The sequence below is a fragment of the Balaenoptera physalus genome (genome assembly GCF_965194825.1).
Source record: "Balaenoptera physalus genome assembly, chromosome: 1".
Lineage (NCBI taxonomy): Eukaryota > Metazoa > Chordata > Mammalia > Artiodactyla > Balaenopteridae > Balaenoptera > Balaenoptera physalus.
Genome location: NC_138882.1, coordinates 190,467,715 through 190,495,645, shown reverse-complemented (window position 1 = coordinate 190,495,645; position 27,931 = coordinate 190,467,715). Strand labels below are relative to the sequence as shown.

General features: G+C 39.0%; 1 protein-coding gene across 3 annotated transcripts; it reads right to left on the bottom strand.

Annotated features, from left to right (window-relative positions):
• Nucleotides 1-25,974, bottom strand: TNFRSF9 (TNF receptor superfamily member 9). Of its 3 annotated transcripts, XM_082416993.1 has the most exons (8): nt 21,632-25,974; nt 20,720-20,899; nt 19,603-19,710; nt 19,076-19,213; nt 18,467-18,533; nt 16,992-17,122; nt 16,342-16,476; nt 1-289 (listed from the first exon to the last, which is right to left on the bottom strand). In XM_082416993.1, the coding sequence occupies exons 2-8, from the start codon at nt 20,832-20,834 to the stop codon at nt 201-203; spliced, it is 783 nt and encodes a 260-aa protein (XP_082273119.1). In that variant the 5' UTR covers nt 20,835-20,899; nt 21,632-25,974; the 3' UTR covers nt 1-200. The 3 variants fall into 3 exon arrangements, with proteins under 3 accessions (XP_082273119.1, XP_082273118.1, XP_082273120.1); XM_082416992.1 differs by having other exon boundaries at nt 20,720-25,974; XM_082416994.1 differs by having other exon boundaries at nt 17,034-17,122; nt 20,720-25,974.
• Nucleotides 25,975-27,931: the final 1,957 nt, after the last annotated feature.

The following is a 27,931-nucleotide window of genomic DNA, read 5'->3' as shown; positions in this document are numbered from 1 at the left end:
TTTTACCACCACTTCTGTCCCATATTTCTGTTCTGTTAAAAGTGGTACATCTTGAAAGGCCAACTCATTAGCATTTAGAAAAAAAACTTAAGGTAACCCTTGGTATTATCCGGTATGGAGCTTTTAAACTTGAAAGGTACGGTAGTGGGATCCCTCATATTTCTCCCGTGATTCTTCCAACATGTCTTTGGATTTCCTCTTCACAGTTCACACTCTCCTTCCTCTTCTTCTGGAAACCGGCAACTGCAGGCATCTTCCTCTTGGGCTGTTTGTACTGGTCTCATAAATGCTAAAAAGTAATTTAAAAGACAGTTATCTTTTGTTGTCTGTTTGAATCATTTAACATTCATTTTCCATAAATCCCATTTGCAGAACATCTGTAAGCAGCAAACATTTTCAACTTTAGTTTGAACCAACTCATCAGCAAGAGAGGTAATAGCAAGTATAAACATTTTTTCAGGATTATTTAAGTTTTTTTTTGTTTGTTTTACCAAATACTTTTTTATTGGTCCTGAAAAAAACTAGTTTCTTTATTGTCTACAAAGGCTAAAAACAGTCTTGAGCATGAATCATTATAGCATAAAATTAGTCATGTGCCAAACGTAACTGTAGTTTCAATTCAGCAGCACATGTTTTAGTCTTGAGGGTTACTTAGATTACACATTAGATGGTTTCTTTTGAATGAAATGCTTATGGCATCGAGATGTTAAAGATACTCCCACTGTTTCCATCAATTAGTAAGTAAAGAACTGATTTATGCACTAGCTTCCAGATTTTCATTTACATGGTAGTGTATAGTATTTGTGTTATTGCCGAACAACTTTCAATCCTAAAATATATATTAAATTATACATATATATATATACACATGCACACATATATAACTGTGTCCCCACACCCAAGCCCACCAGTAAATATAAATTATTTTTATAGCCTGTCAAAGCAAACGGTCCTACCCCAATTTTACATGCTTGTTACTATTAAAAATAAAAAATAACCAGGGGGCTTCCCTGGTGGCACAGTGGTTGAGAATCTGCCTGCCAATGCAGGGGACACGAGTTCGAGCCCTGGTCTGGGAAGATCCCACATGCCATGGAGCAACTAGGCCCGTGAGCCACAATTACTGAGCCTGTGCGTCTGGAGCCTGTGCTCCACAACAAGAGAGGCCATGATAGTGAGAGGCCCACGCACCGCCATGAACAGTGGCCCCCGCTTGCCGCAACTAGAGAAAGCCCTCGCACAGAAACGAAGACCCAACACAGCCATAAATAAATAAATAAGTGGATACATGTATTAAAAAAAAAACACAAAAAAAACCTGTTCACAGAACTGTTAAGAAAAAAAAAAAAAAACAAAAACAAAAACCCAGCAAGCACACTATCTCCAAGAACTTATGAAAAACTGGCAAGACATCCAGGAATACCAATGAGACATTCTTTTCCTTTGAAATAGCATCGAAGATGAATTTTTAAATGGAAATCTGCTTCTGGAAGGATACAGTAGTCATAGTTTTCCCTATTCTTCCTGCCAAGTATTGCTGAAAAGGCTGGACGTTTTATATATAACAAACATAAGAGGAATCTGAAAGGTAGCAAGAAAGCAGACCAGTTAAGGAGCTTGGAACCCAAGGAACAATATGGCCTTGAGTTCCCTGAGTATACTTTCTGTTTCATATATCCCAGACTGGGAACTGGAGAAGTAGGCTAATAAAAAAAAAAAAATGCCCCAAGAAAAGTCTGCTTTCTCTGGCGACGAAACCAGGAAAAGAGCAGAGTAACAAGACTAAAAGCTTTTAGTTAATCACAGCTCTAATCTAGCAAAAAACAAAACAAAGCAAAACAAAACAAAACAAAAAACCATGGCCCCACACCCAAGCCTGCCACTAAAGACCCAGTAGAGAGCATAGACTTACACCCTTGCCAACTCTATCAAGGCTCACTGCCCTATCCTCATTGGGGCAGCATCAGAAAAGTCCGAGTGGAGAGCTAGGACTTCACCACCACTCAACAGTAAGAAGGCCACCCCCACCCCCCACCCATTCAGTGTCAGTGGAAACCATGTGGGGAGCAGGAACAAAGTATCTTTCCTCATCCCAGCCAGGGTAGTATCAATGGGGGCTTAGTGGGGAGCAATAACAAGGATCTACCACCCCCAGGAGGTCTAGTATAGAACCTGGACTTCCACCTCCACCTGGCAGCATCTTCCTTCCTCTGCCAGAGTGGTGTTAGAGGAACCCTGAATAAACACCAGCTTTCAATTATATCCAAAGTCTGATAACATCATAGCCAATGTCTAGGTTTCAATTAAAAAAAAATCACTTGTCATTCTAAGAGCTAGGAAGATCTCAACTTGAATAAGAAAAAGCAACAGATGGTAGCATCTAGGTGATATAGATGTTAGAGTTATCTGGCAAGGACGTTAAAGCAGCCATCATAAAGATACTTCACAGAATTCCCTGATGGTCCAGTGGCTAGGACTCAGTGGTTTCACTGCTGAGGGCCCAAGTTCAATCCCTGGTTGGGGGAACTAAGATCCCACAAGCTGCGTGGCATGGTAAAAAAAAAGAAGCTTCAACAAGCAATTGGGAACACATTTGAAACAAATGAAAAAAAGAAAAGAAAATTTTAAAAAAGAACCAGATGACAATTTTAGAACTGAAAAATTACAATAACCAAACTTTAAAATATAAGTGAATGGGCTCAGCACAAGAATGGAGAAGACAAAAGAAAGAATCATTACCCAATCTGAACAACAGAGAGAAAAGACTGGGAAAAAAATGAACAGAGCCTCAGAGACATGTGGGGCTATAGCCAAAAAAAACTTAATATTCATGTCATTGGAGTCCTTGAAGAAGAAGAGAAAGAGAGTAAGGCTGAAAAAGTAATTGAAGGAATAATGGCCAAAAATTTCCCAAATCTGGAAAAAGGCATAAATCTACAGATTCAGGAAGCTAAGTGAATGCTAAACAGGATAATCCAAAGAAATCCACACCAAGATACATTGTAGTTTAAGTTTGGAAAACTAAAAACCAAAAAAAAAAAGAAAGAAAGAAAGAAATCTTGAAAGCAGCCAGTGAGAAGCAACACATCACTTATAGGGGAAAAATAAATTGAATGACAGTGAATTTCTTACCAGAAACCAGGCAGGCCAGAAGAAGTGGCACAACATTTTTCAAGTGCTGAAAGAAAAGAACTCTCAAGCCCAAATTCTATATCCAGTGAAAATATCTTTCAGGAATGAAGGGGAAATCAAGAAATTTTCAGAAAAAAGAAAAGCTACCCTAAAAGAATGGCTCAAGAATATTCTCTAAGCAGAAGAGAGATGATAAAAGAAGGTATCTTGGAACATCAGGAAGGAAGAAAGAACAACAGAATGAGCAACTATATGGGTAAATAAAATAAACTTTCTTTCTCTTGAGTTTTCTCAATTATGTTTGATGGTTGAAACAAAAATTATAACACTGTCTAAGATGGATCTCAAAGCATGTAGCAGAAATATTTTAGGCAAGTATATTATAAATTGGAAGAGGTTAAAAGGATGTAAAGGGAGGTAAGATTTCTATACTTTTTTCAAACTGTTAAAATGTTGATGTAGACTATATAAATTTGTATAATACTTAGAGCAACCACAGAAGAGCTATACAGAGATACATTCAAAAAAATATAAAGATAAATCAAAATGGAATTCTAAAAAATGTTCAAGTAATCCACAGGAATACAGAAAAAGAAAACAGAGAAATGAAAGCCAGAGAAAGCAAACAGAAAACAAAACATAAAATAATATCTTGAGCCCTAACATATAAATAATTACATTAAATGTACATTGTTTAAATGTACCAATCAAAAGATAGAAATTAGTAGTGTGACCGTTGTATGTAGTCTATAAGAAATTCACTTCAAATATAAAAATGTGGGAAGGTTGAAAGTAAAAGGATGCAAAAAGATATACCATGTATATTATTAATTTTTAAAAAGCAGGAGTGGCTATATTACTATCAGATAAAGTAGACTTCAGAGCAAAGAAAACTACCAGACATAGAGAGGGACATTACATAATTATAAGAGTTAATTCACCAAGAAGGCATAACCGTACTAAATATGTATACAACAAGCAACAGAGCTGCAAAATAGGTGAAACAAAACAGAAATGAGAAATATACAAATCCACAATTATATTTGAAGAATTAAATGGCCCTCTCCCAAGAGTTGATAGAAAAACTTGACAGAAAATCAGCAAGGATATAGAAGAACTCAACAACATCATCAATCAACAGGATCAAATCACTATTTATAGAACACTCCACCAATCTTTTCAAGTGTCTACAGAACATAGACCAAAATGGACCCTAACCTGGACCATGAACCAAACCTCAGCAAATTTAAAAGAAATCATACAGAGTGTGTCCTCTTATTATAGTGGAAATAAAATAGACATCAACAGCAGAAAGAAAACAAGAAAATCACCAAAAACTTGGAAACTGAAAAACACACTTTTAAATAATCAAGAGAAATACAAAAAATACACCGAACTGAATGAAAATGAAAAACACAACATATCAAAATGTGTGGACGCAGCTAATTGAGTACTGAGAAGGAAATTTATAACGTAAAGTTCTTATATTAGAAAGAGAAAAAGTCTCAAGATTAGGAACCAAGATGGCGGAGTATAAGGACGTGCTCTCACTCCCTCTTGCAAGAACACCAGAATCACAACTAGCTGCTGGACAATCATTGACAGGAAGACAATGGAACTCATCAAAAAAGATACCCCACATCCAAAGACAAAGGAGAAGCCGCAATGAGAAGGTAGGAGGGGTGCAATCACAGTTAAATAAAATCCCATAACTGCTGGGTGGGTGACTCACAGACTGGAGAACACTTATACTACAGAAGTCCACCCACTAGAGTGAAGGTTCTGAGCCCCATGTCAGGTTCCCAACCTGGGGGTCCGGCAATGGGAGGAGGAATTCCTAGAGAATCAGACTTTGAAGGCTAGTGGGATTTGACTGCAGGACTTCGACAGGACTAGGGGAAAGAGAGACTCCACTCTTGGAGGGCACACACAAAGTAGTGTGTGCATCGGGACCCAAGGGAAGGAGCAGTGACCCCAGGGGAGACTGAATCAGACCTACCTGCTAGTATTGGAGGGTCTCCTGCAGAGGCAGGTGGTGGCTGTGGCTCACCATGGGGACAAGGACACTGGCAGCAGAAATTCTGGAAAGCGCTCCTTGGTGTGAGCCCCCCCAGAGTCCGCCATTAGCCCCAACAAAGAGCCCAGGTAGTCTCCAGTGTTGGGTTGCCTCAGGCCAAACAACCAACAGGGAGGGAACCCAGCCCCACCCATCAGCAGTCAAGCAGATTAAAGTTTTACTGAGCTCTGCCCACCAGAGCAACAGTCAGGTCTACCCACCACCAGTCCCTCCCATCAGGAAACTTGCACAAGCCTCTTAGACAGCCTCATCCACCACAGAGCAGACAGCAGAAGCAAGGAGAACTACAATCCTGCAGCCTGTGGAACAAAAACCACATTCACAGAAAGAGAGACAAGATGAAAAGTCAGAGGGCTATGTACCAGAGGAAGGAACAAGATAAAACCCCAGAAAAACAACTAAATGAAGTAGAGATAGGCAACCTTCCAGAAAAAGAATTCAGAATAATGATAGTGAAGATGATCCAGGACCTCAGAAAAAGAATGGAGGCAAAGATCGAGAAGATGCAAGAAATGTTTAACAAAGACCTAGAAAAATTAAAGAACAAACAAACAGAGATGACCAATACAATAACTGAAATGAAAACTACACTAGAAGGAATCAATAGCAGAATAACTGAAGCAGAAGAACGGATAAGTGACCTGGAAGACAGAATGGTGGAATTCACTGCGGCGGAACAGAATAAAGAAAAAAGAATGAAAAGAAATGAAGACAGCCTAAGAGACCTCTGGGACAACATTAAACGCAACAACATTTGCATTATAGGGGTTCCAGAAGGAGAAGAGAGAAAGGACCCGAGAAAACATTTGAAGAGATTATAGTCAAAAACTTCCCTAACATGGGAAAGGAAATAGCCACCCAAGTCCAGGAAGTGCAGAGTGTCCCATACAGGATAAACCCAAGGAGAAACAAGCTGAGACACATAGTAATCAAATTGGCAAAAATTAAAGACAAAGAAAAATTATTGAAAGCAGCAAGGGAAAAACGACAAATAACATACAAGGGAACTCCCATAAGGTTAACAGCTGATTGCTCAGCAGAAACTCTACAAGCCAGAAGGAAGTGGCATGATATACTTAAAGTGATGAAAGGGAAGAACCTACAACCAAGATTACTCTAGCCGGCAAGGATCTCATTCAGATTCGATGGAGAAATCAAAAGCTTTACAGACAAGCAAAAGCTGAGAGAATTCAGCACCACCAAACCAGCTCTACAACAAATGCTAAAGGAATTTCTCTAAGTGGGAAACACAAGAGAAGAAAAGGACCTACAAAAACAAACCCAAAACAATTAAGAAAATGGTCATAGGAACATACATATCGATAATTACCTTAAACGTGAATGGATTAAACGCTCCAGCCAAAAGACACAGGTTTGCTGAATGGACACAAAAACAAGACACATCTATATGCTGCCTACAAGAGACCCACTTCAGACCTAGGGACACATACAGACTGAAAGTGAGGGAATGGAAAAAGATATTCCATGCAAATGGAAATCAAAAGAAAGCTGGAGTAGCAATACTCATATCAGATAAAATAGATTTAAAAATAAATAATGTTACAAGAGAAAAGGAAAGACACTACATAATGATCAAAGCATCAATCCAAGAAGAAGATATAACAATTATAAATATATATTCACCCAACATAGGAGCACCTCAAAACATATGGCAACTGCTAACAGCTATAAAAGAGGAAATCGACAGTAACACAATAATAGTGGGGGACTTTAACACCTCACTTACACCAATGGACAGATCATCCAAAATGAAAATTAATAAGGAAACACAAACTTTAAATGACACAATAGACGAGATAGGTTTAATTGATATTTATAGGACATTCCATTCAAAAACAGCAGATTACACTTTCTTTTCAAGTGTGTACAGAACATTCTCCAGGATAGATTACATCTTGGGTCACCAATCAAGCCTCAGTAAATTTAAGAAAATTGAAATCATACCAAGCATCTTTTCTGACCACAACGCTATGAGGTTAGAAATCAATTACAGGGAAAAAAATGTAAAAAACACAAACACATGGAGGCTGAACAATGCGTTACTAAATAACCAAGAGATCACTGAAGAAATCAAAGAGGAAATCAAAAAATACCTAGAGACAAATGACAATGAAAACACGACGACCCAAAACCTATGGGATGCAGCAAAAGCAGTTCTAAGAGGGAAGTTTATAGCTATACAAGCCTACCTCAAGAAACAAGAAATATCTCAAATAAACAATCTAACCTTACACCTAAAGGAACTAGAGAAAGAAGAACAAACAAAACCCAAAGTTAGCAGAAGGAAAGAAATCATAAAGATCAGAGCAGAAATAAATGAAATAGAAACAAAGAAAACAATAGCAAAGATCAATAAAACTCAAAGCTGGTTCTTTGAGAAGATAAGCAAAATGGATAAACCATTCGCCAGACTCATCAAGAAAAAGAGGGAGAGGACTCAGATCAATAAAATTAGAAATGAAAAAGGAGAAGTTACAACAGACACCACAGAAATACAAAGCATCCTAAGAGACTACTACAAGCTACTCTATGCCAATAAAATGGACAACCTGGAAGAAATGGACAAATTCTTAGAAAGGTATAACCTTCCAAGACTGAACCAGGAAGAAATAGAAAATATGAGCAGACCAATCACAAGGAATGAAATTGAAACTGTGATTAAAAATCTTCCAACAAACAAAAGTCCAGGACCAGATGGCTTCACAGGTGAATTCTATCAAACATTTAGAGAAGAGTTAACACCCATCCTTCTCAAACTCTTACAAAAATTGCAGAGGAAGGAACACTCCCAAACTCATTCTATGAGGCCACCATCACCCTGATACCAAGACCAGACAAAGATGCTACAAAAAAAGAAAATTACAGACCAATATCACTGATGAATATAGATGCAAAAATCCTCAACAAAATACTAGCAAACAGAATCCAACAACACATTAACAGGATCATACACCATGATCAAGTGGGATTTATTCCAGGGATGCAAGGATTCTTCAATATACGTAAATCAATCAATGTGATACACCATATTAACAAATGGAAGAATAAAAACCATATGATCATCTCAACAGATGCAGAAAAAGCTTTTGACAAAATGCAACACCCATTTATGATAAAAACTCTCCAGAAAGTGGGCATAGAGGGAATCTACCTCAACATAATAAAGGCCATATATGACAAACCCACAGCAAACATCATTCTCAATGGTGAAAAACTGAAAGCATTTCCTCTAAGATCAGGAACAAGACAAGGATGTCCGCTCTCACCACTATTATTCAACGTAGTTTTGGAAGTCCTAGCCACAGCAATCAGAGAAGAAAAAGAAATAAAAGGAATCAAAATGGAAAAGAAGAAGTAAAACTGTCACTGTTTTCAGATGACGTGATACTATATAGAGAGAATCCTAAAAATGCCACCAGAAAACTACTAGAGCTAATCAATGAATTTGGTAAAGTTGCAGGATACAAAATTAATGCACAGAAATCTCTTGCATTCCTATACACTAATGATGAAAAGTCTAAAAGAGAAATTAAGGAAACACTCCCATTTACCACTGCAGCAAAAAGAATAAAATACCTAGGAATAAACCTACCTAGGGAGACAAAAGACCTGTATGCAGAAAACTATAAGACACTGAAGAAAGAAATTAAAGATGATACCAACAGATGGAGAGATATACCATGTTCTTGGATTAGAAGAATCAATATTGTGAAAATGACTATACTACCCAAAGCAATCTACAGATTCAGTGCAATCCCTATCAAATTACCAATGGCATTTTTTATGGAACTAGGACAAAAAATCTTAAAATTTGTATGGAGACACAAAAGACCCCGAATAGCCAAAGCAGTCTTGAGGGAAAAAAACGGAGCGGGAAGAATCAGACTCCCTGACTTCAGACTATACTACAAAGCTACAGTAATCAAGACAATATGGTACTGACACAAAAACAGAAATATAGATCAATGGAACAAGATAGAAAGCCCAGAGATAAACCCACGTACCTATGATCAACTAGTCTAGGACAAAGGAGGCAAGGATATACAAAGGTGAAAAGACAGTCTCTTCAATAAGTGGTGCTGGGAAAATTGGACAGCTACATGTAAAAGAATGAAATTAGTACACTCCCTAACACCATACACAAAAATAAACTCAAAATGGATTAGAGACCTAAATGTAAGACTAGACACTATAAAACTCTTAGAGGAAAACATAGGAAGAACACTCTTTGACATAAATCACAGCAAGATCTTTTTTAATCCACCTCCTAGAGTAATGAAAATAAAAACAAAAATAAACAAATGGGACCTCATGAAACTTAAAAGCTTTCGCACAGCAAAGGAAACCATAAACAAGACTAAAAGACAACCCTCAGAATGGGAGAAAATATTTGCAAACGAATCAACGGACAAAGGTTTAATCTCCAAAATATATAAACAGCTCATGCAGCTCAATATTTAAAGAACAAACAACCCAATCCAAAAATGGGCAGAAGACCTAAATAGACATTTCTCCAAAGAAGACATACAGATGGCCAAAAGCACATGAAAAGCTGCTCAACATCATTAATTATTAGAGAAATGCAAATCAAAACTACAATGAGGTATCCCCTCACACCAGTTAGAATAGCCATCATCAGAAAATCTACAAACAACACATGCTGGAGAGGGTGTGGAGAAAGGGAACCCTCTTGCACTGTTGGTGGGAATGTAAATTGATACTGCCACTATGGAGAAAAGTATGGAGGTTCCTTAAAAAACTAAAAATAGAATTACCATATGATCTAGCAGTCCCACTACTGGGCGTATACCCAGAGAAAGCCATAATTCAAAAAGACACATGCACCCCAATGTTCACTGCAGCACTATTTACAATAGCCAGGTCATGGAAGCAACCTAAATGCCCATCAGCAGATGAATGGATAAAGAAGATGTGGCACATATATACAATGGAATATTACTCAGCCATAAAAAGGAACGAAATTGGGTCATTTGTAGGGACGTGGATGGATCTAGAGACTGTCATACAGAGTGAAGTAAGTCAGAAAGAGAAAAACAAATATCGTATATTAACGCATGTATGTGGAACCTAGAAAAATGGTACAGATGAACCGGTTTGCAGGGCAGAAATTGAGACACAGATGTAGGGAACAAACATATGGACACCAAGGGGGGAAAGTGGCAGGGGTGCTGGTGGTGTGATGAATTGGGAGATTGGGATTGACATGTATACACTGATGTGTATTAAATTGATGACTAATAAGGACCTGCTGTATAAAATAATAAATAAAATAAAATTCAAAAAAAAAAAGATAATCCCCAACAAAAAAAGAAATAAATAAAAATAAAGCACTAACCTCGGAAATGGTCATTATATCATTAAAAAAAAAAAAAGAAAGAAAGAGAAAAAGTCTCAAACCAATAACGTAAGCTTCCACCTAAATAGAGAAAGAACAAAATAAATCCAAAGCAAACACAAGAAAGGAAATAATAAAGGTAAAAGCAGAAACTAGTGAAATTGAAAACAGAAAAATAATAGAGCAAATCAATGAAACAAAGAGCTGGTTCTTTGAAAAGATCAATAAAATTGACAAATCTCTACCAAGATTGATTCAGAAAAAAAGAGAGAAGACACACATTACCAATATCAGTAGGTGGTATCACTACAGACCTGCATGCAACAAAAAGATAGTAAGGAAATAGTATAAATAACTTAAACACATAAATTTGACAACTTAGATGAAATGGACCAAGTCCTCAAAAAACATAAACTATCACAATTCACTCAGTATGAATCAAATAACTTGAGTGCCCTATAATTATTAAGGCAATTGAATTTGTAATTAAGGAGCTCCAAAAAGAAAGCTCCAGGTTCAGATAGTTTCACTAGACAATTCTATAAACTATTTAAAGAAGAATTAACACCAATTCTACACAATCTCTTCCAGAAAACAGAAGAGGGAACATGTCCCAACTTATCTGAGGAAGTCAATATTACCCTGATACCAAAACCAGACAAAGACAGTACTAGAAAAGAAAAACACAGATCAATATTCTTCATGAATATAGCTGCAAAAATTCTTAACAAAATATTAGTGAAGAGAATTCAGACATATATACAAATAATTATATACCATGACTAAGTGGAGTTTAGTCCAGGGATGCAAGGCTAGTTTGAAATTCAAAAATCAATCTATATAATTCATCATCTCAACAGGCTAAAGAAGAAAAATCACATAATCAAACCAACTGATACAGAAAAAAGCACCTGACAAAATTCAACACTCATTCATGATTAAAAAAAAAACACTTCAGAACACTTTCTCAACTTGATAAAGAATATCTACTAAAAATCTGTAGCTCACATCATACCTACTGGTGAAAGACTGAATGCTTTTCCCCAAAGATTAGAAGCAAGGCAAAGATATTCCCTCTTGCCACTCTTATTCAACATAGTACTGGACATTCTAGCCAGAATAATAAGGCAAGAAAAGAAATAAAAGGCATATAGATTGGAAATGAAAAAAAATAAAGTTTTTTTTTTTTGCAGATGACACTATGGTCTATGTAAAAAATCCCAAGGGATCTACAAAATACCCTAGAACTAGTAAGCAAGTTCAGCAAAATCACAGGACACAAAATCAAACTACAAAAACCAACTGTATTTCTATATACTAGCAATGAACGTGTTGAAACCAAAATTTAAGATACAATATCATCTGCAATTGTTAAATCTAAATACTAAGGCCTAAATTTAACAAAACATGTGCGGGACTTGTATGCTGAAAACTACAAAATGCTGATGAAAGAAATCAAAGAAAATATACGTAAACGGAGAGACATACTGTGTTCATGGATTGGAATAGTTAAAGTAGTAAAGATGTCAATTCTCCCTGAATTGATACACAGATTTAACACAATTGCTATCAGAATCCCAGCTGACTTCTTGCAGATAGGGATAAGATTATCTAAAACTTATATAGAAATGCAAACGAACTAGAATAGACAAAACAATTTTGAAAAAGAAGAATAACGTGGGAGGACTCATTCTACCCTATACCCAATTTCAAGACTGTTTTACAGCTACAGTAACCAAGACTGTGTGGTATTGGCAGAAGGAAAAGCACACACATCAGTGGAACAGAAGAGAGAAACCAGAAAGAGTCCCCACACAAGTACAGCCAACTGATTTTTGACAAAAGTGCAAAAGCAATTCAATGGAGGAAGGATAATCTTTTCAATAAATGATGCTGAAGCCTTTGGACACCCATCAGCAAAAAAAAAATAAAAATAATTTGTAAATATTGGCCTGAAACTCTCACACCTTATACAAAACTTAACTAAAAATGAAGCATAGATTTAAATATAAAACATTTGGAAGATACATAGGAGAAAGTCTAAATCTTTGGGACCTAGGACTTGGTAAAGAGTTCTTAGACATAATCCCATAAATGAAAAAATTGGCCAATTGGAGTTCATCAAAATTAAAAACTTTTTATCTGCAGAAGATCATGTGAAGAGGATGAAAAGGCAAGCTACAGGCTGGGAGAAAGTACTTACAAACCTCACATCTGATAAAGGACTCATATCGCGGAGATATAAAAAACTCTCAAATGTCAAAAGTAAAACAAACAGTCCAATTAGAAAATGGGTAAAAGACATGAAGGAACATTTCACTGAAGAAGATATACAGATGGAAAATAAGTACATGAAAAGATGTTCAACCCTTAGAGAAAGGCAAATTAAGACCACAGTGAGATATCAGTACATACCTATTAGAACAGCTGAAATTAAAAATTGCTGCAATACAAACTGTTGGTGAGGATGAGGAGAAACTCTCCTACGTTGCTGGTGGAATGTTAAATGGTACAACTCCTCTGGAAAAGTGTTTAGCAGTTTCTTAAAAAACTAAATACACACTTACCATATGACCCAGTAATTGCACTCCTGGGCATTTATCTTAAAGATATAGAAACTTATGTCCACACAGATCTGTACTTGATTATTCATAGCAGCTCTAATGTAACAGTCATAAACTGGAAACAACCAAAATGCCCCTTGATAGGTGAATGGTAAAACACACTGTGGTACAACCTCACCTTACAACACTAGTCAGCAATAAAAAAGAGTCAACTATTGAAACACAACTCAGTTGGATCTCAATGGCATTTGCTGAGGGGAAAAAGCCAGTCTTAAAAGGTCTCTTATTTATGATCCATTTATTTATTGTATGATACCATTTATATAACGTTCTTGAAATGACAAAATTACAGAGATGGAAAACAGATCTGTAGTTATGAGGGGTTAGGGATGGTGAGGGAAAGGCAGTGTTTGGAGTATAAAGGACCAGCAGGAGGAGATCTTTGTGGTGATGGAATAGTTCTGTATTTTGATTGTGCTAGTGGTTACACCAATCTACACATGCGATAAAATGACACACACTAAACTAAACACACACAATGTGCCAATGTCAGTTGCCTGGTTTTGATAGTGTACCGTAGTTATGTACAATGTAACCCCATGAGTGGCACATAAGATTTTTCTGTACTGTTTGTACAACTTCCTGTGAATCCTTATTTAAAAATAGAAAGTTTTAAAAAATAACCTAAAAATTTTTTTAATGGATTACTGTTCCATTGAAACTCAATAATTACTCATAAATTCTTTTGAAAATCATTTTATAAAGACCTTTATTGTAGATTGGGGTAAAGCTGGGAGGGATAGTTGTTTAAAACAGAGGTTTCAGTGAGAACTTAGAGCTTAAATCAGAGGTTTAGACCTCAAAGAGAGAGTCAAAGAACAAACCACAGGGTCGGAAAATATATTTGTAGTACGTGAACAGTAGACTAAAACATTCCTATAGATTAAAAAGAAAAGGACAAACAACCCAGTGGGAAAAGTCTCCAAAGATCAGGCACTTTGCAAGAGAGGAAATCCGAATGACCAATATAACATGAAAAGATGTCCAATCTCACTAGTAATCAGGGAAATGCAAACTAAAACCACGAGATATTACTATACACCCACCAGACAGATAAAAATTAAGAAGTCTGATGATACTAGGTAGTAGCAAGGATTGGAGCAAAAAGAACTCTCATATGCTGCTGTGAAAGTGTAAATGAGGTCTATTATTCTGGAAAACAGTTTGGTAAATCTAGTACTAAGGACCAAGATACACATTCCTCATGTCCCAGCAATTTTATTCCCAGGTTAAAAACAAAACAAAAACAGAAACACCAAAACAGAAACATGTGCTTATGTGTACTGAGATACGTAGACAAAAATATTCAAATATCACTGTCTGTAAGAGCCCCAAATTGGAAACAACCCAAGTGTCCAGGAATGTTAAGATGGATAAACAAACTATGATACAGTCATTCAAGAGAAGAGTATTCAACACTGGAAATCAACTAAAGATAAATGCCGCACGTGGATGAATCATAAAGATACAAAGTTGAGTGAAAAGGGGAAGGAAAATGTAGAACAGATACAGTGTGATTCCACTTGTCTGAAGTTCACAAGCAGCCAAATTAAACCCTGTTCTTAGGTAACAAAACTATAAATAAGAGCAAGGAAGTGAACACTGTAAGAATCTAGTTGTGGTTAGCACTAGTGGAAGGAAGGTTTTCATCTGGAAGGAACACAAGAAGTGCTTCCGGGGAGCAGAGTACGATCTGTTTCTTGACCTGGGTAGAGTTACACAGGTGTTCATCTTACAGTTTGTTAAACTTTATGCCTATGCATTTTCCTGTATATTTCAAAATGTTCAAAAGGTTTTATATTGTTTTCAGAAAGAAACTTTATACAAATTAGTGTACTGCATCTTTAGATAAGACTTTACTAATACTTCCCCTCCTATATTTTTAACAACCCACAAACTGACACTCTCCAGGCTTATTATGGTGGCTTGGGCTACATCACAGAGCTCTCAGAGCGCTCTTCCTATACATGAATCCCTCTTAGTAAGTCTAGCCTGCTATCTATGGTTCTGTTCTCCACAAAGACAAAAATGCAGATTGCCCCCATCTATAAGTCTTTTGGAATCAACGTTAATAGCGTTCGTTTAGTGAGTCTTGACCCTGTGCCAGGCACTTGCCCAGTTCCATATAGAAACAGTATCTGGTTTAATGAATGGAATCCATTATTGAAATGTCTCATTTACTCCAGATCAGTGTCCTGATCATTCATCTCATTAAACCCACTTTAAGCTCCCTCCTTGTTCTCTAGGCCTTCTTCTATGTGTGGGTCTAGTTCAGGTTAAGGCCACTCATCAGCCAGAGGAGCAGTGCTCGATGGGGCAACGTTATTTCTGATTCCTCTTTGTCAGTATCCTGTATCCACAACTGAGTGGCCACACGCACACACACACACAGTTGTCCAAGGCTGCAGCATACTTAAAGCGGTCATTTTCCTGGAACCCCTGGAGTATGTTCTGCCATCACCAGGCTTTCTCCACGTCAGCACCATTGACACCTGGGGACGGCTAACTCTTCGCTGTGGGGCTGTCCTGTGCGTTGTAGGATCTTTAGCAGCGTCGCTGAACTCCACTCACTAGATGCCAGGAGCAAAGCACTCCCTACCCCACCGCTTAGACTGTGACCACCAAAACTGTCTGCAGGCATTGCCAAACGTCCCCTTGGGGGCCAAATTGTCCCACGTGATAACCACTGTCCTATACTAACCTGGCTTCTGTAACTTAAAACAAATCATCTTCCTCTTTCTACTGTAAAAAGCCTAGCCTCAAAAAGCTCATAACGAATTTCCCTGGTGGCACAGTGGTTAAGAATCCGCCTGCCTAATGCAGGGGACACGGGTTCGAGCCCTGGTCCGGGAAGATCCCACATGCCGTGGAACAACTAAGCCCGTGAGCCACAGCTACTGAGCCCATGTGCCACAACTGCTGAAGCCCTCAAGCCTAGAGCCCGTGCTCCGCAGCAAGAGAAGCCACCACAGTGAGAAGCCCGTGCACCGCAATGAAGAGTAGCCCCCGCTCACCGCAGCTGAAGAAAGCCCGCGCGCAGCAACGAAAACCCAATGCAGCCAAAAATAAATAAATAAATAGTTATTAAAAAAAAAAAAGGCTCATATCTAACACTTTTATGTTCCTCTTACGTTGTTTGAATATATACAGGAGCTTCTTTCTGCCCTGTTTAACCACAGAGAAACGGAGCACCACGAAGGACGCCAGGAACAGCACTGCAGTCGACGTCAGTGCAAGAAAGAAGATGGTGACCCTGGTGGTGTGACCTTTAAAACAGAACAAAAGGAGAAATTCAGACAAAAATTAAAGTTTGCAAATATGCTGATATTTATATTTGCATTTGTAAACTCTTAAGCATGAGAAGTCGTGCCTTGGGCATCTCCCACCAGCTAGCTATCTTAGTAAACTTGCCTGCTTGTTAAGAAAACTTTTTTTACAACCTTAGTCATTTTCCTAGAAGCCCACAAAAATTAAGTGGTTTGGCCTTTCTAGCCTATAGGAAACATGGAACTCTATAATCGCCATTACTTGGCATTATCAAAGGGGTAGTGTCTGTTTGGATGCAGTCTCACCTTGCTCTGTTTACTAATGTGGAATTCAGAGTGAATAAGAAACACCCGAGGAAATGGATGGGTCCCTTGAAGCCAGGGTAAGAGAAGGAAGGCATGTCGAGGTGCCTGCTAGAGGCAGAGATGCAAGGCATCAGGATCTTGGAGTGACTTAGACAGCAATCCGAACGGCCACATACATTCACTTGATTTAACAGCAACAAACCAGCTACCTGGCTCTCCCCCAGGGACAGGCATGACGGTGGAAGGTGCACCTGGAGAGAAGTCAGCTGACGCTGGTCCGCATACCACATCGCTTTCCTTCGTCCCGTTCACAAGGACAGACTTCCCATCCAAAGAACAGCTTAGATGGTCCAATGAAAAGAGTTCAAATAATTAATTCAGGTACGGATCATTCTAATTAAAAAAGACTGACATTTTCTACCCAGTAAAGCAGTTCTGGTGAAAAAGATGTGTGGATCTGGGTTCATAGGCAAAGCAAAGATATTTTGAAAAACTTCGACTTGACCATCTGGGCTTCTTCCAATGTTCACTTGGCTTTCATGGCTCTCCACAATTCATCCCACTCTATCTACCTAATTGGATTCTTCTTTCTTCCCAGGCTGGGGAGTCCTGTCCCACGACAGCTTACTTCAGGCTGTTGCCTGGTTAGTCTCTCACCCCCACCTTCTTAAGCATATTTGACCATCTCTGGCACACAGGAAGGACAGACAACTTAGCCTAGGGTTAGGAGCTCCTAACCCTATGATGTGTTGGCATCAGACTGACCAGGGTTTGAGCCCTGGGTTGGTCCCTTTGTAGAATGACCTTGGGCAAGTTGGGAAATCTCTCTAAGCCTCAGTTTTCTCATCTGAAAAATAAGATATACATGTCCCAGGGCTGTTGTGAAGAGTAAACGACCCTACGTGCCTGACTTACTCCCTATAAATGGTAGCCATCCATCATCATTGTCGTCATCACCATCGTCATTGTCCTGTGTCTTTCCCCTGCCTCTTTTTACTTAAAACAAACCCACCTATTCTCCAAAGCCCAGTTCGATCCCACTGTCCATGCAGACTCACTTCCCTGCTCTGAACTATTTGTGTCAAAAGACAAACAAACAAACAAAAAACAAAAACAAAAAAAACTTTCTAATCTGTTATGAACCAATACTTTTGTAACACACAATAAGAATGTAAATGTAAAATTATGATAAAAATGATTTTCTAGTAAGCAGATCAAATGCAAAAAGAACAAAGGTGTACAAAATACACTGTTGGCTGTTTTACTACCTGTGATAGTCTTGTTTGCCCAAGACTATGTTAAAGCTTTTGAGGGGAGGAAACATACTTTACCCTCTTCTATATCATTATCAATGCTGGCACTGAACGCTTGAAGGTGGCCTGATCAATGGAGGAAGGTCAGAGGCAGCAAAGAGATTGGAAGGACACAGAAGAACACCTGCGGCAGACAGTAACTAAGTCCCACTGGCAAATCTGACCTCGTTGTTCTGGGCATTACTTCTGGAGAAAATGCCCACTTTGGCAATCCAGTCACAATTACCCCATACTGTTCCCATAACACCTAATTGCATGTTATTCTATGTCTACACTTGATAGGTTTAAAAAAGCATCAGTGATCACATTCCTTGTCTTTAGAAAAGTTAACCCAGATACTTTATGTGTAAGCAGAAAGAAATGATACATACTCTGTCCAAGGTTTACAGTCACCATGTTCCCGATCATTAAATGTCCCAAAGGAACAGTCTTTACAACCTTTTGTAAAAATTAAAGGAATAATAAAAAAGGAAGCATTTTTATCATTTTTAACTTTCTCTGTGATGAACATGATCACATAATAATAAAGTCATTAACTTAATACAATCTGTACCGATTGTCTAACGATTCTTCCTGAATTTCATTAGTGATGAACAATTCTTCTTGAATAGTTTGTGATTAACATAATCCCATAATAAAGTCATTAACTTAATACAATCTACACAGATTGTTCAACAGTTTTTCTTGAAATGAAACCTTAATACGACTAAAGGTTTTATTCTCATTGTACATAGAGTATTGTATATGCATGTATAGGATGCATGAAAAGGCATGGTTCTGATGAAAAACAAATGTTGTGATTTCAAATTATTTCCATTGATTGAGAAATAATTTTGTAAATATCAGATACTTAGCAGTTCATTACTATTACTTAAAGGTTCTACAAATCTACGTTTTATTTTGTAATCAAAGGACCAAGAACTAAGTTAACAACATATGACTAGACAACAAATTGGCACTAGATAGAAGAGGAAACCTACCCTCTTTTGTTAATTCTTGACCTTGTTTACAGTCCTCTTCACACATGGTACATCCTTCCCCCAGGCAGTAGAATCCCGACACACACTCACACTCTGCATTGCTGGTGGAGGAACATGCTTTCTTGGTCCTGAAAACACCTACAAAGTCCCCCAGTGTTACAATACCCTTGATCTCCAAATCCAGGAAGCAAATTTATGTTCTGCAATAAAAACCGTGCTTGTTCTACTTAGAATGGTCTTAATGATCTAAGAGTATAAAGTTTACGTTTAAATATCTATAGAAGACTTTTTTACATTTTGCTAATTAAAAAATTCTCTCTTGTCTAATGAATATTTCCTCTAATATTTAAAAAGCTCAATCCACCAATAGTTGCTGTTACAGTAAATTATTTTACTGGACCTGCCTATTAACAGAGGAACCAGCCTATTTGACACTTCAGATTTTCAAAAGAGATCAGTACACTCGAGAATAAAAGCTTGTCTTCCCAACACATATCTGGATGGAGAATACATCTTTTAAATCATACCTTCACACTTCCTGCATACATCACAGGTCTTTTGTCCACTTGTGCTGGAGAAACTATTTGAAGGACAAGGAGTGCAAAGCTCATGCTTGTTTTTCCCACAGAAAGTACCTGAAAAGAGTAGATAAGAGCTGTACATGTTTGACAATGGACCGTCATCACCCAAAGCATTATGAGGTTCACAAGAAAACCAGAACACGAAACAAAGACTCGTTTCCTAGGTACCACAGCGATAGACTTTATTTGTTGATTGACTGTTTTAAATTATCCATTTGCAAGATTGCCCTAAGCATAATCACAGAATTAAAAATAACAAAGTATAGATATTGCAACAAATAAATCAATGGAAAGAAAATAGTTCCCTTTATCTATTGAATAAAACAGAATGATTTCTCTTGATTGAGCCAAGAGATCAGTGACTGGATTCAGGAGATCAATGTCCTTTATTGGCACACTACAATTTAAATGTGTCTGCCTTCTCCCACTCTGTTAAGCCTCCTGCCACTTGCTTATTCCCTGCTGCGCCCCCTAGTCTAAGCACTGTCCTCACACACAAAGCTAACCTTTGTTGAGGTCTTTCCCTGTGCCGTGCACTGATCTAAGCCCATCATAGGATCCTCCCAGCAATCAATCCTATGAGATAGGTTCTCATATCATGCCCAGATGATGAAGCTGGGGCACAAGAGTTTAAGTGACAAGCCTGCATTCACACAGCTAAGAGGTAGCATTCAAGAAATATTTGTAAATGAATGAATAAAAGATCATTATTGGGGGAGAGGGATAAATTAGGAGTTTGGGATTAACAGATACACACCACTGTATATAAAATAGATAAACAACAAGGACCTACTGTACAGCACAGGGGACTATATTCAATATCTTGTAATATATATATAATATATATATAATATATATAATATATAATATATAAATAATATATATATTATATATATATATCACTTTGCTGTATGCCTGAAACTAACACAATATTGTAAATCAGCTATAGTTCAATTTTTAAAAAAAGATCGTTAAAACAGAGCTCATAAGCCCTGACTACCAGACTAACTGAACCATGTTTTCAGCAGAACAGATCAAGCACACATGTTAATTTGGTTCTTACCCGCTGAACAGTTACTACAGAAATCCTGCAATGATCTTGTCCTCTCGAAATTCATGACCAACAGCACAGTAGCCACTATGTTGTAATAACAATTTCCCATGATGAAATCTTGCATAGACGTATTAGCCAAGCAGATTCCAAAAGAATTTTATCAAAGTAGCTGGTTTCACAAGTACCACTCTGCAAAAGGTAAAAGTTTCCTAGGATGAGGTGGTTTCTCCTTTCAGAATTAGCTACAGTTCAACTATCACCTGTACAATTCTACAAGATCATAACTCAGGGTTTGCAGGAAAAATTAATGATGGAATACCATGGAAAAGGTAGCAAATTCATAGAAACTTCTAGGATAAGAGAAGCGTGACTAAACACATAGCTTTCTGTAGATTTGCCAAAGTCTAAGAGTGTACTTTCCAACATGTTTTGCCAAAATGCAGAAATAACAATAGCAAGAACTTTTGGGGACTTTCATAGATATTTAGCATTAGCATCTAGATTTCAACAATGCCTGTGGCTTGCTGCCCCTGAAATATAGTCCTTAAAAAGAAAATCTGTCAGGGGCATCCAACAGTTCAGCTCAGTGAGAAGACATCTCATTATTACTATTCTCCCTTTGTCCAAACAGCATGTGGAATTTCAACACCTAGTTGCTAAAATGTTGAAACACCTCCTTGTTCAACTCATTATCACATTTTCTTAATAGACATGTATCTGCTCATTTTGAGATTTGAAGCTCATCTAGCCATAAATCTTAGAGTCCAACAATCTCTATAGGCCAGGTTCTTGATCCTTATTTAATGGACTATGGAATAAAAGTTATTAGAAATTAGAAGGGAAAAAGTCTAGAAATGTACAAAGGGAACAAAGCACCCTCATCCCTCCTCGGTTCCCCCCATCTGCCCCAAATGGACAAACCTTGAGATCGCAGGGCTGGTGGAGAACTTTCCTTCTCCTTGATCTTCAGAGCAGTGAGGTTCTGCAGCTGACAAGGGCTGCAGGTCAAAGACTCAAAGAGGGGAGTTTGGTGACTCAACCGGGGGCGGAGCCTCGTGGGAAATCCCCAGAGACAGCTCTGTGAGGTAGCTCACTTGATATTTGCTGACCTCAAAGTCCCCTAGAGCTTCTGTCCCCACTTAATAACACACTTCAAACTAAAAGCAGCCCTCTGCTGTTAGGGTATTTTTCAGATGACTTTGGCAAACAGATCTTGTCACTTAAAGTAGTTCTCCATGTCAAAGCTTTTAAGGCATCCTTAAAATGTTTGAGATCTGAAGGATGAACCCCACTTTTAAAGAAAGGTCAGCAGTCCTGTCAATTACTACCCCTTAACCCTATAATAATAGTGATGCTATAGCTATAACTTATTGACTGCAGCTGATGTACCAGGCATCAGTTAAGCAACTTAGTTGCAAATGAACCCTAGGTGTTGATATGATGATGATGAGGTTGAGGATGCGTATGACAGCATTATGCAAATTAGATCATTGAGCTATGAGTCTGGCCAGATTACCAGCAGGACGGGGAGCCAGGATTAGAAACAAAGATGACCTGACTCCTTTTGACTGTGTTCCTTGCTCTCTGGGTGAGATGGAGGTAGAAGAAGGAAGAAATGGAGGGGAACTGGAGACAAAGGAAGCATAGAATTTATATGGTGGGTGACTTTATTGGGCGAAGTTAGGATCTATGAGGGCTTTTAGAAAACCATTATTTCAAATTAAAAAAAGAAAAGAAAGAATAAGAGGAGCAGGGGGAGGAGGAGGAGCAAGAAGAGGAGAGAAAAGAGGAAGAGGAGGAGGATTCTTTCAAGATGCTAAAACTCATCCAGCGTTGAGTGGCTAGGGACCCTCAGGAAAACGACCAGGGGAGCCGAGAGCAAGAGTGGTTTTCAATAAAACAGATGGTTTTCTATTAGGATCCAAACAGAAGAGTTCTTTTTCCGCAGGAGACAGGGTGGCTTTGTCTTGAATTGGGGGATGAAGGGGGGGGGGCAAATACTTATTAAACACTTGCTGTGTGCTAAGCACCTTACACATCTCCACAACTCCTATGATGCCATCAACCTCCTTAGAAACTTTCAGTGGCTCCCTGTTGTCCACAGAAGAAAACCTGGACCCTATAGTACAGTATTCAAGGACATCCCAGATCTGACCTGAAGTTGCCTTAAAAAAAAAAAAAAAAAAAAAGATATAGTTCACATAAATGTCACCATTTTAAAGGGCACATTTCAGTGGATTTTAGTATTCACTATGTTGTGAAACCATCACCAGTATATAATTTCAAAACATTTTCATTGGTCCAAAAAGAAACCCCATATCCATTAGCAGTCACTCCTCAATCTCCCTCCCCCCAGCCCCTGGTAGCCACTAATCTGCTTTCTGTCTCAATGAATTTGCCAATTCTGGACATTTCATATATATAGATCATACAATAGCTGGTCTTTTGTATTGGGTTTCTTTTACTTAGCCTAATATTTTCAAGGTTCTTCCATGATGTAGTACATATCAGTACTTCATTCCTTTTTTAGGGCTGAATACTATTCCATTCTGTAGATTTACCACATTTTGTTCATCCATTCATCAGCTGATGGACATATGAGTTGTTTCCACTTTTTGACTATTACAAATAACACTGCTACGAAGATTTGTGTACAAGTTTTTGTACGAACATATGTTTTCAGTTCTATTGAATGTGGAATTGCTCCACTGTGTGGTCATCCTGTTTCACTTTTTGAGGAATTACCAGACTGTTTCCCACAGCAGCTGCAGCATTTTACATTCCCACCAGCAATGTACAAGGGTTTCAATTTCTCCACATCCTTGCTACCACTTGTTGGTTTTCTGTGAGGTTTTTTTTTTTTAACAACAACAAAAATTTTTTTTATTATAGCCATCCAAGTAGGTGTGAAGTATCTACTTGTGGTTTTGATTTGCTACCCATGCCCCAATTTTATCAACCCTCACCCACACCCCATGTAATGGGAATAGTAGAGTATAGCACATGGTTAAGAGTCCAAGCTTTACTATCAGGCTGATTTGGATCGAATCTAGGCTCTGCCATCTTGATGGTCACGCAACCTTGGGCAAGTTTCTTAACCTCCCTAAATCTCAGTTTTTCCAACCATACCTTACAGATACAGGAACCCTGTACCCCATCCTCATTTAGTGAGGATTAAATGAAACAATGAATATGAAGTGCTTAGTTCAATGCCTGGCACATAGTTCTCAAGAAAATAGTAACTGTTATTATGAGACATTGTTTCAAAAATTTCCCTCCCCAGCCTCCCACAGTGATTAGCAGTAAAGCAACCAGGGCAAGTAGCAAGAGAGAAGGAGAAAAATGCATGGGCTATCTACAGAATTTATTCACCAATTCTGAGCATCATCTGAGAGTCATTCTCCCTGTGATAACTGTGGGATCCCCTCCACCAACTTCAGCAGAGTTGGCCGAATGTAGGAGCATCACACCATAGAAATTGCACTGCTGATAATTTCCTAACACTTTCAGTGTCACAATCTAGCCTTATTTAACTGTGGGACTCTGGGTTTAACGTGACAGCATGACATTTAACTGGACTATATTTTTATTTAACTTACTGCTACTTGCTAATTTACATTTTGGATATTCTGTGGGCAGAGTTATTACCTCCCCTGAAAGTGATGTGTGTCGTTTCCTAGCACAGTAATTAGCTCACCTTTTGAAGCTGGGCCAATGACATAAGAGTCTTTACTGAGCTAAAAGATTCTCAAGATTAGTCTTACCAGCCTACGGTTAAACAAAATCAGCCACTTCAGAATTATTATTCTACCAAAAGTTGTGCACAGCTTCATTCAGCTGTGTGAGGAGTTTTATAATGTTCACTTTTCTGCATTTTATTTGATAAAATCATGATAAGAAGCTAAGGCAAATTCTATTGCTAACTAGATGCACATAATATTTAAGCTAGCCAAAGGTATAATACTCTTTTAGTACAATTTTCATTTGCTTTAAAATATCACTACATATCACATTGCTGTATCCATTTTAGTCTTCTAAACAGTCAAAGGCAACAAAAAAACTCACCCCTTCTAAAAAGCCTTCCCAAACTAAACAGAGATGAACCCAACAAAACATCAACACTTTAGCAATATCAGCAATAATCTTTGTTTCATCACATTCTGAACATCTCACTCTAAGCCAAGGAAGAGATTTTGTTTTAACTTGACTGGCTGTGGGTCTAAGACTGAATGTCTCAAGTGAGTATAGTTTGAGGTTAAACAGCATGAAGGCTCAACTACTCTAAATAAGATAAAGACAATACTTAGAAAGAGAAACAGCCCCTCAAAATAAGCTTCCTGTAAAGTATGCTCCTTTCCTGCCAGCACACATCTTAGAGGTAATCTCACTCATGGAATGTTCACTATCTACATTTGTTATTTCCCCAAAAATGGATTCATTCAAGATGCAGTGTCCTTACCCCTCCCCCAAGCATCTATCCATCCATCCATCCAGGTAGCAGTTGCTGTTAGGGATGGTTGATGCTTGTGATGCCAATGGGAGTTCTGACACATGGGAAGGAGGAAACTAAAAAGGAATTGGAAAAAAGAAAATGAGTGGGAAATCAGAGAAGAGGAAGGAGGTAGAGTGGGGCAAAGAAGAAAGCATATATTGTAAGAAAAAGTGGAATGTTAGCATCCATCAAATTTGCTCACTTTTCCTCCCTGTTCACACTTTCTCTGTGTGATATCCACATCTATGTTAGTGACTCATAGATCTGTACCTCCAACTTCAGACCACCTCCAATCCTGCAGCTCCCAGGGCAAGAGGGCAAATGGAGGCCCGCATAGCATAAGTCCGGATATTCAGAAGTTACACATCAAGCTAAATACACTGTTAAATAAACTCCATTCTGTCCAGGGCAGGGCCCCACAAATCAAACGCACACAATGAAAACACGGTGCCTCTGATTGGGGGTCTGGTGCTTCATGCTGGCATAGAGAATACATAATGCTACCAACGGCTCTATTGCCCTTGGAGATAACACTGTCTGTCCCCAGGTCAACTCCTCCCCGCAGCTCTTTTCTACATCCTGAAACTCAAGGTGACGGGGTCTCTGTGCTTTGCTACTGCCAAACAGAGCAGCCCTGCCTTGGAGCACAGCGAGTGTGAGCCACAGAAGTAGGGAGCTGGGAAAAGGCAAACCAATTAATCAAATCCTGGGACTTCCATGGTGGCACAGTGGTTGAGAATCTGCCTGCCAATGCAGGGGACACGGGTTCGATCCCTGGTCCAGGAGGATCCCACATGCCGTGGAGCAACAAGCCCGTATGCCACAACTACTGAGCCCGCGCTCTAGAACACGCAAGCCACAACTACTGAGCACCTGTGCCACAACTACTGAAGCCTGCACGCCTAGAGCCCATGCTCCGCAACAAGTGAAGCCACGGCAATGAGAAACCCGCGCACCACAACAAAGAGCAGCCCCCTCTCAGATTGGTTCATGATGGCGGAGTAGAAGGACATGCGCTCACTCCCTCCTGTGAGAGCACCGGAATCACAACTAACTGCTGACCAATCATCGACAGGAAGACACTAGAACTCACCAAAAAAGATACCCCAAATCCAAAGACAAAGGAGAAGCCACAATGAGATGGTAGGAGGGGCTCAGTCACAATAAAAGAAAATCCCATAACTGCTGGGTGGGTGACTCAAACTCGAGAACACTTATACCATAAAAGTCCACCAACTGCAGTGAAGGTTCTGAGCCCCATGTCAGGCTCCCCAACCTGGGGGTCCGGCAACAGGATGAGGAATTCCTAGAGAATCAGACTTTGAAGGCCAGCGGGATTTGATTGCAGGACTTTGACAGGACTGGGGGAAACAGAGACTCCACTCTTGGAGGGCACACACAAAGTAGTGTGCACATAGGGACCCGGGGGAAGGAGCCGTGATCCCATAGGAGACTGAACGAGACCTACCTGCTAGTGTTGGAGTGTCTCCTGCAGAGGCGGGGGGTGGCTGTGGCTCACCATGGGGACAAGGACACTGGCAGCAGAAGTTCTGGGAAGTACTCCTTGGCGTGAGCCCTTCCAGAGTCTGCTATTAGGCCCACCAAAGAGCCGGGTAGGCTCCAGTGTTGGGTCACCTCAGGCCAAACAATCAACAGGCAGGGAACTCAGCCCCACCTATCATCAGACAAGTGGATTAAAGTTTTACAGAGCTCTGCCCACCAGAGCAACACCCAGCTCTACCCACCACCAGTCCCTCCCATCAGGAAACTTGCATAAGCCTCTTACATAGCCTCATTCACCAGAGGGCAGACAGCAGAAGCAAGAAGAACTACAATTCTGCAGCCTGTGGAAGGAAACCACATTCACAGAAAGATAGACAAAATGAAAAGGCAGAGGACTTTGTACCAGATGAAGGAACAAGATAAAACCCCAGAAAAACAACTAAATGAAGTAGAGATAGGCAAACTTCCAGAAAAAGAATTCAGAATAATGATAGTGAAGATGATCCAGGACCTCAGAAAAAGAATGGAGGCAAAGGACTTCCCTGGTGACGCAGTGGTTAATAATCCATCTGTCAATGCAGGGGGCATGGGTTCGAGCCCTGGTCCAGGAAGATCCCACATGCTGTTGGGCAACAAAGCCTGTGCACCACAGCTACTGAACCTGCACTCTAGAGCCCTCGAGCCACAACTACTGAGCCCACGTGCCACAGCTACTGAAACCCACAAGCCTAGAGACTTTGCACCATAACAAGAGAAGCCTCCACAGTGAGAAGCCCATGTACTGCAACCAAGAGTAGCCCACACTCACCACAACTAGAGAAAGCTTGTTCATAGCAAAGAAGACCCAATGCAGCCAAAAATAAAAAAAATAAAAAATAAAAAGAATGGAGGCAAAGATCGAGAAGGTTCAAGGAATGTTTAACAAAGACCTAGAGGAATTAAAGAACAAACACCTAGAAGAATAAAAGAACAAACAAACAGAGATGAACAATACAATAACTGAAATGAAAACTACACTAGAAGGAATCAATAGCAGAATAACTGAGGCAGAAGAACGGATAAGTGACCTGGAAGACAGAACGGTGGAATTCACTGCTGCGGAACAGAATAAAGAAAAAAGAATGAAAAGAAATGAAGGCAGCCTAAGAGACCTCTGGGACAACATTAACTGCAACAACATTTGCATTATAGGGGTCCCAGAAGGAGAAGAGAGAGAGAAAGGACCA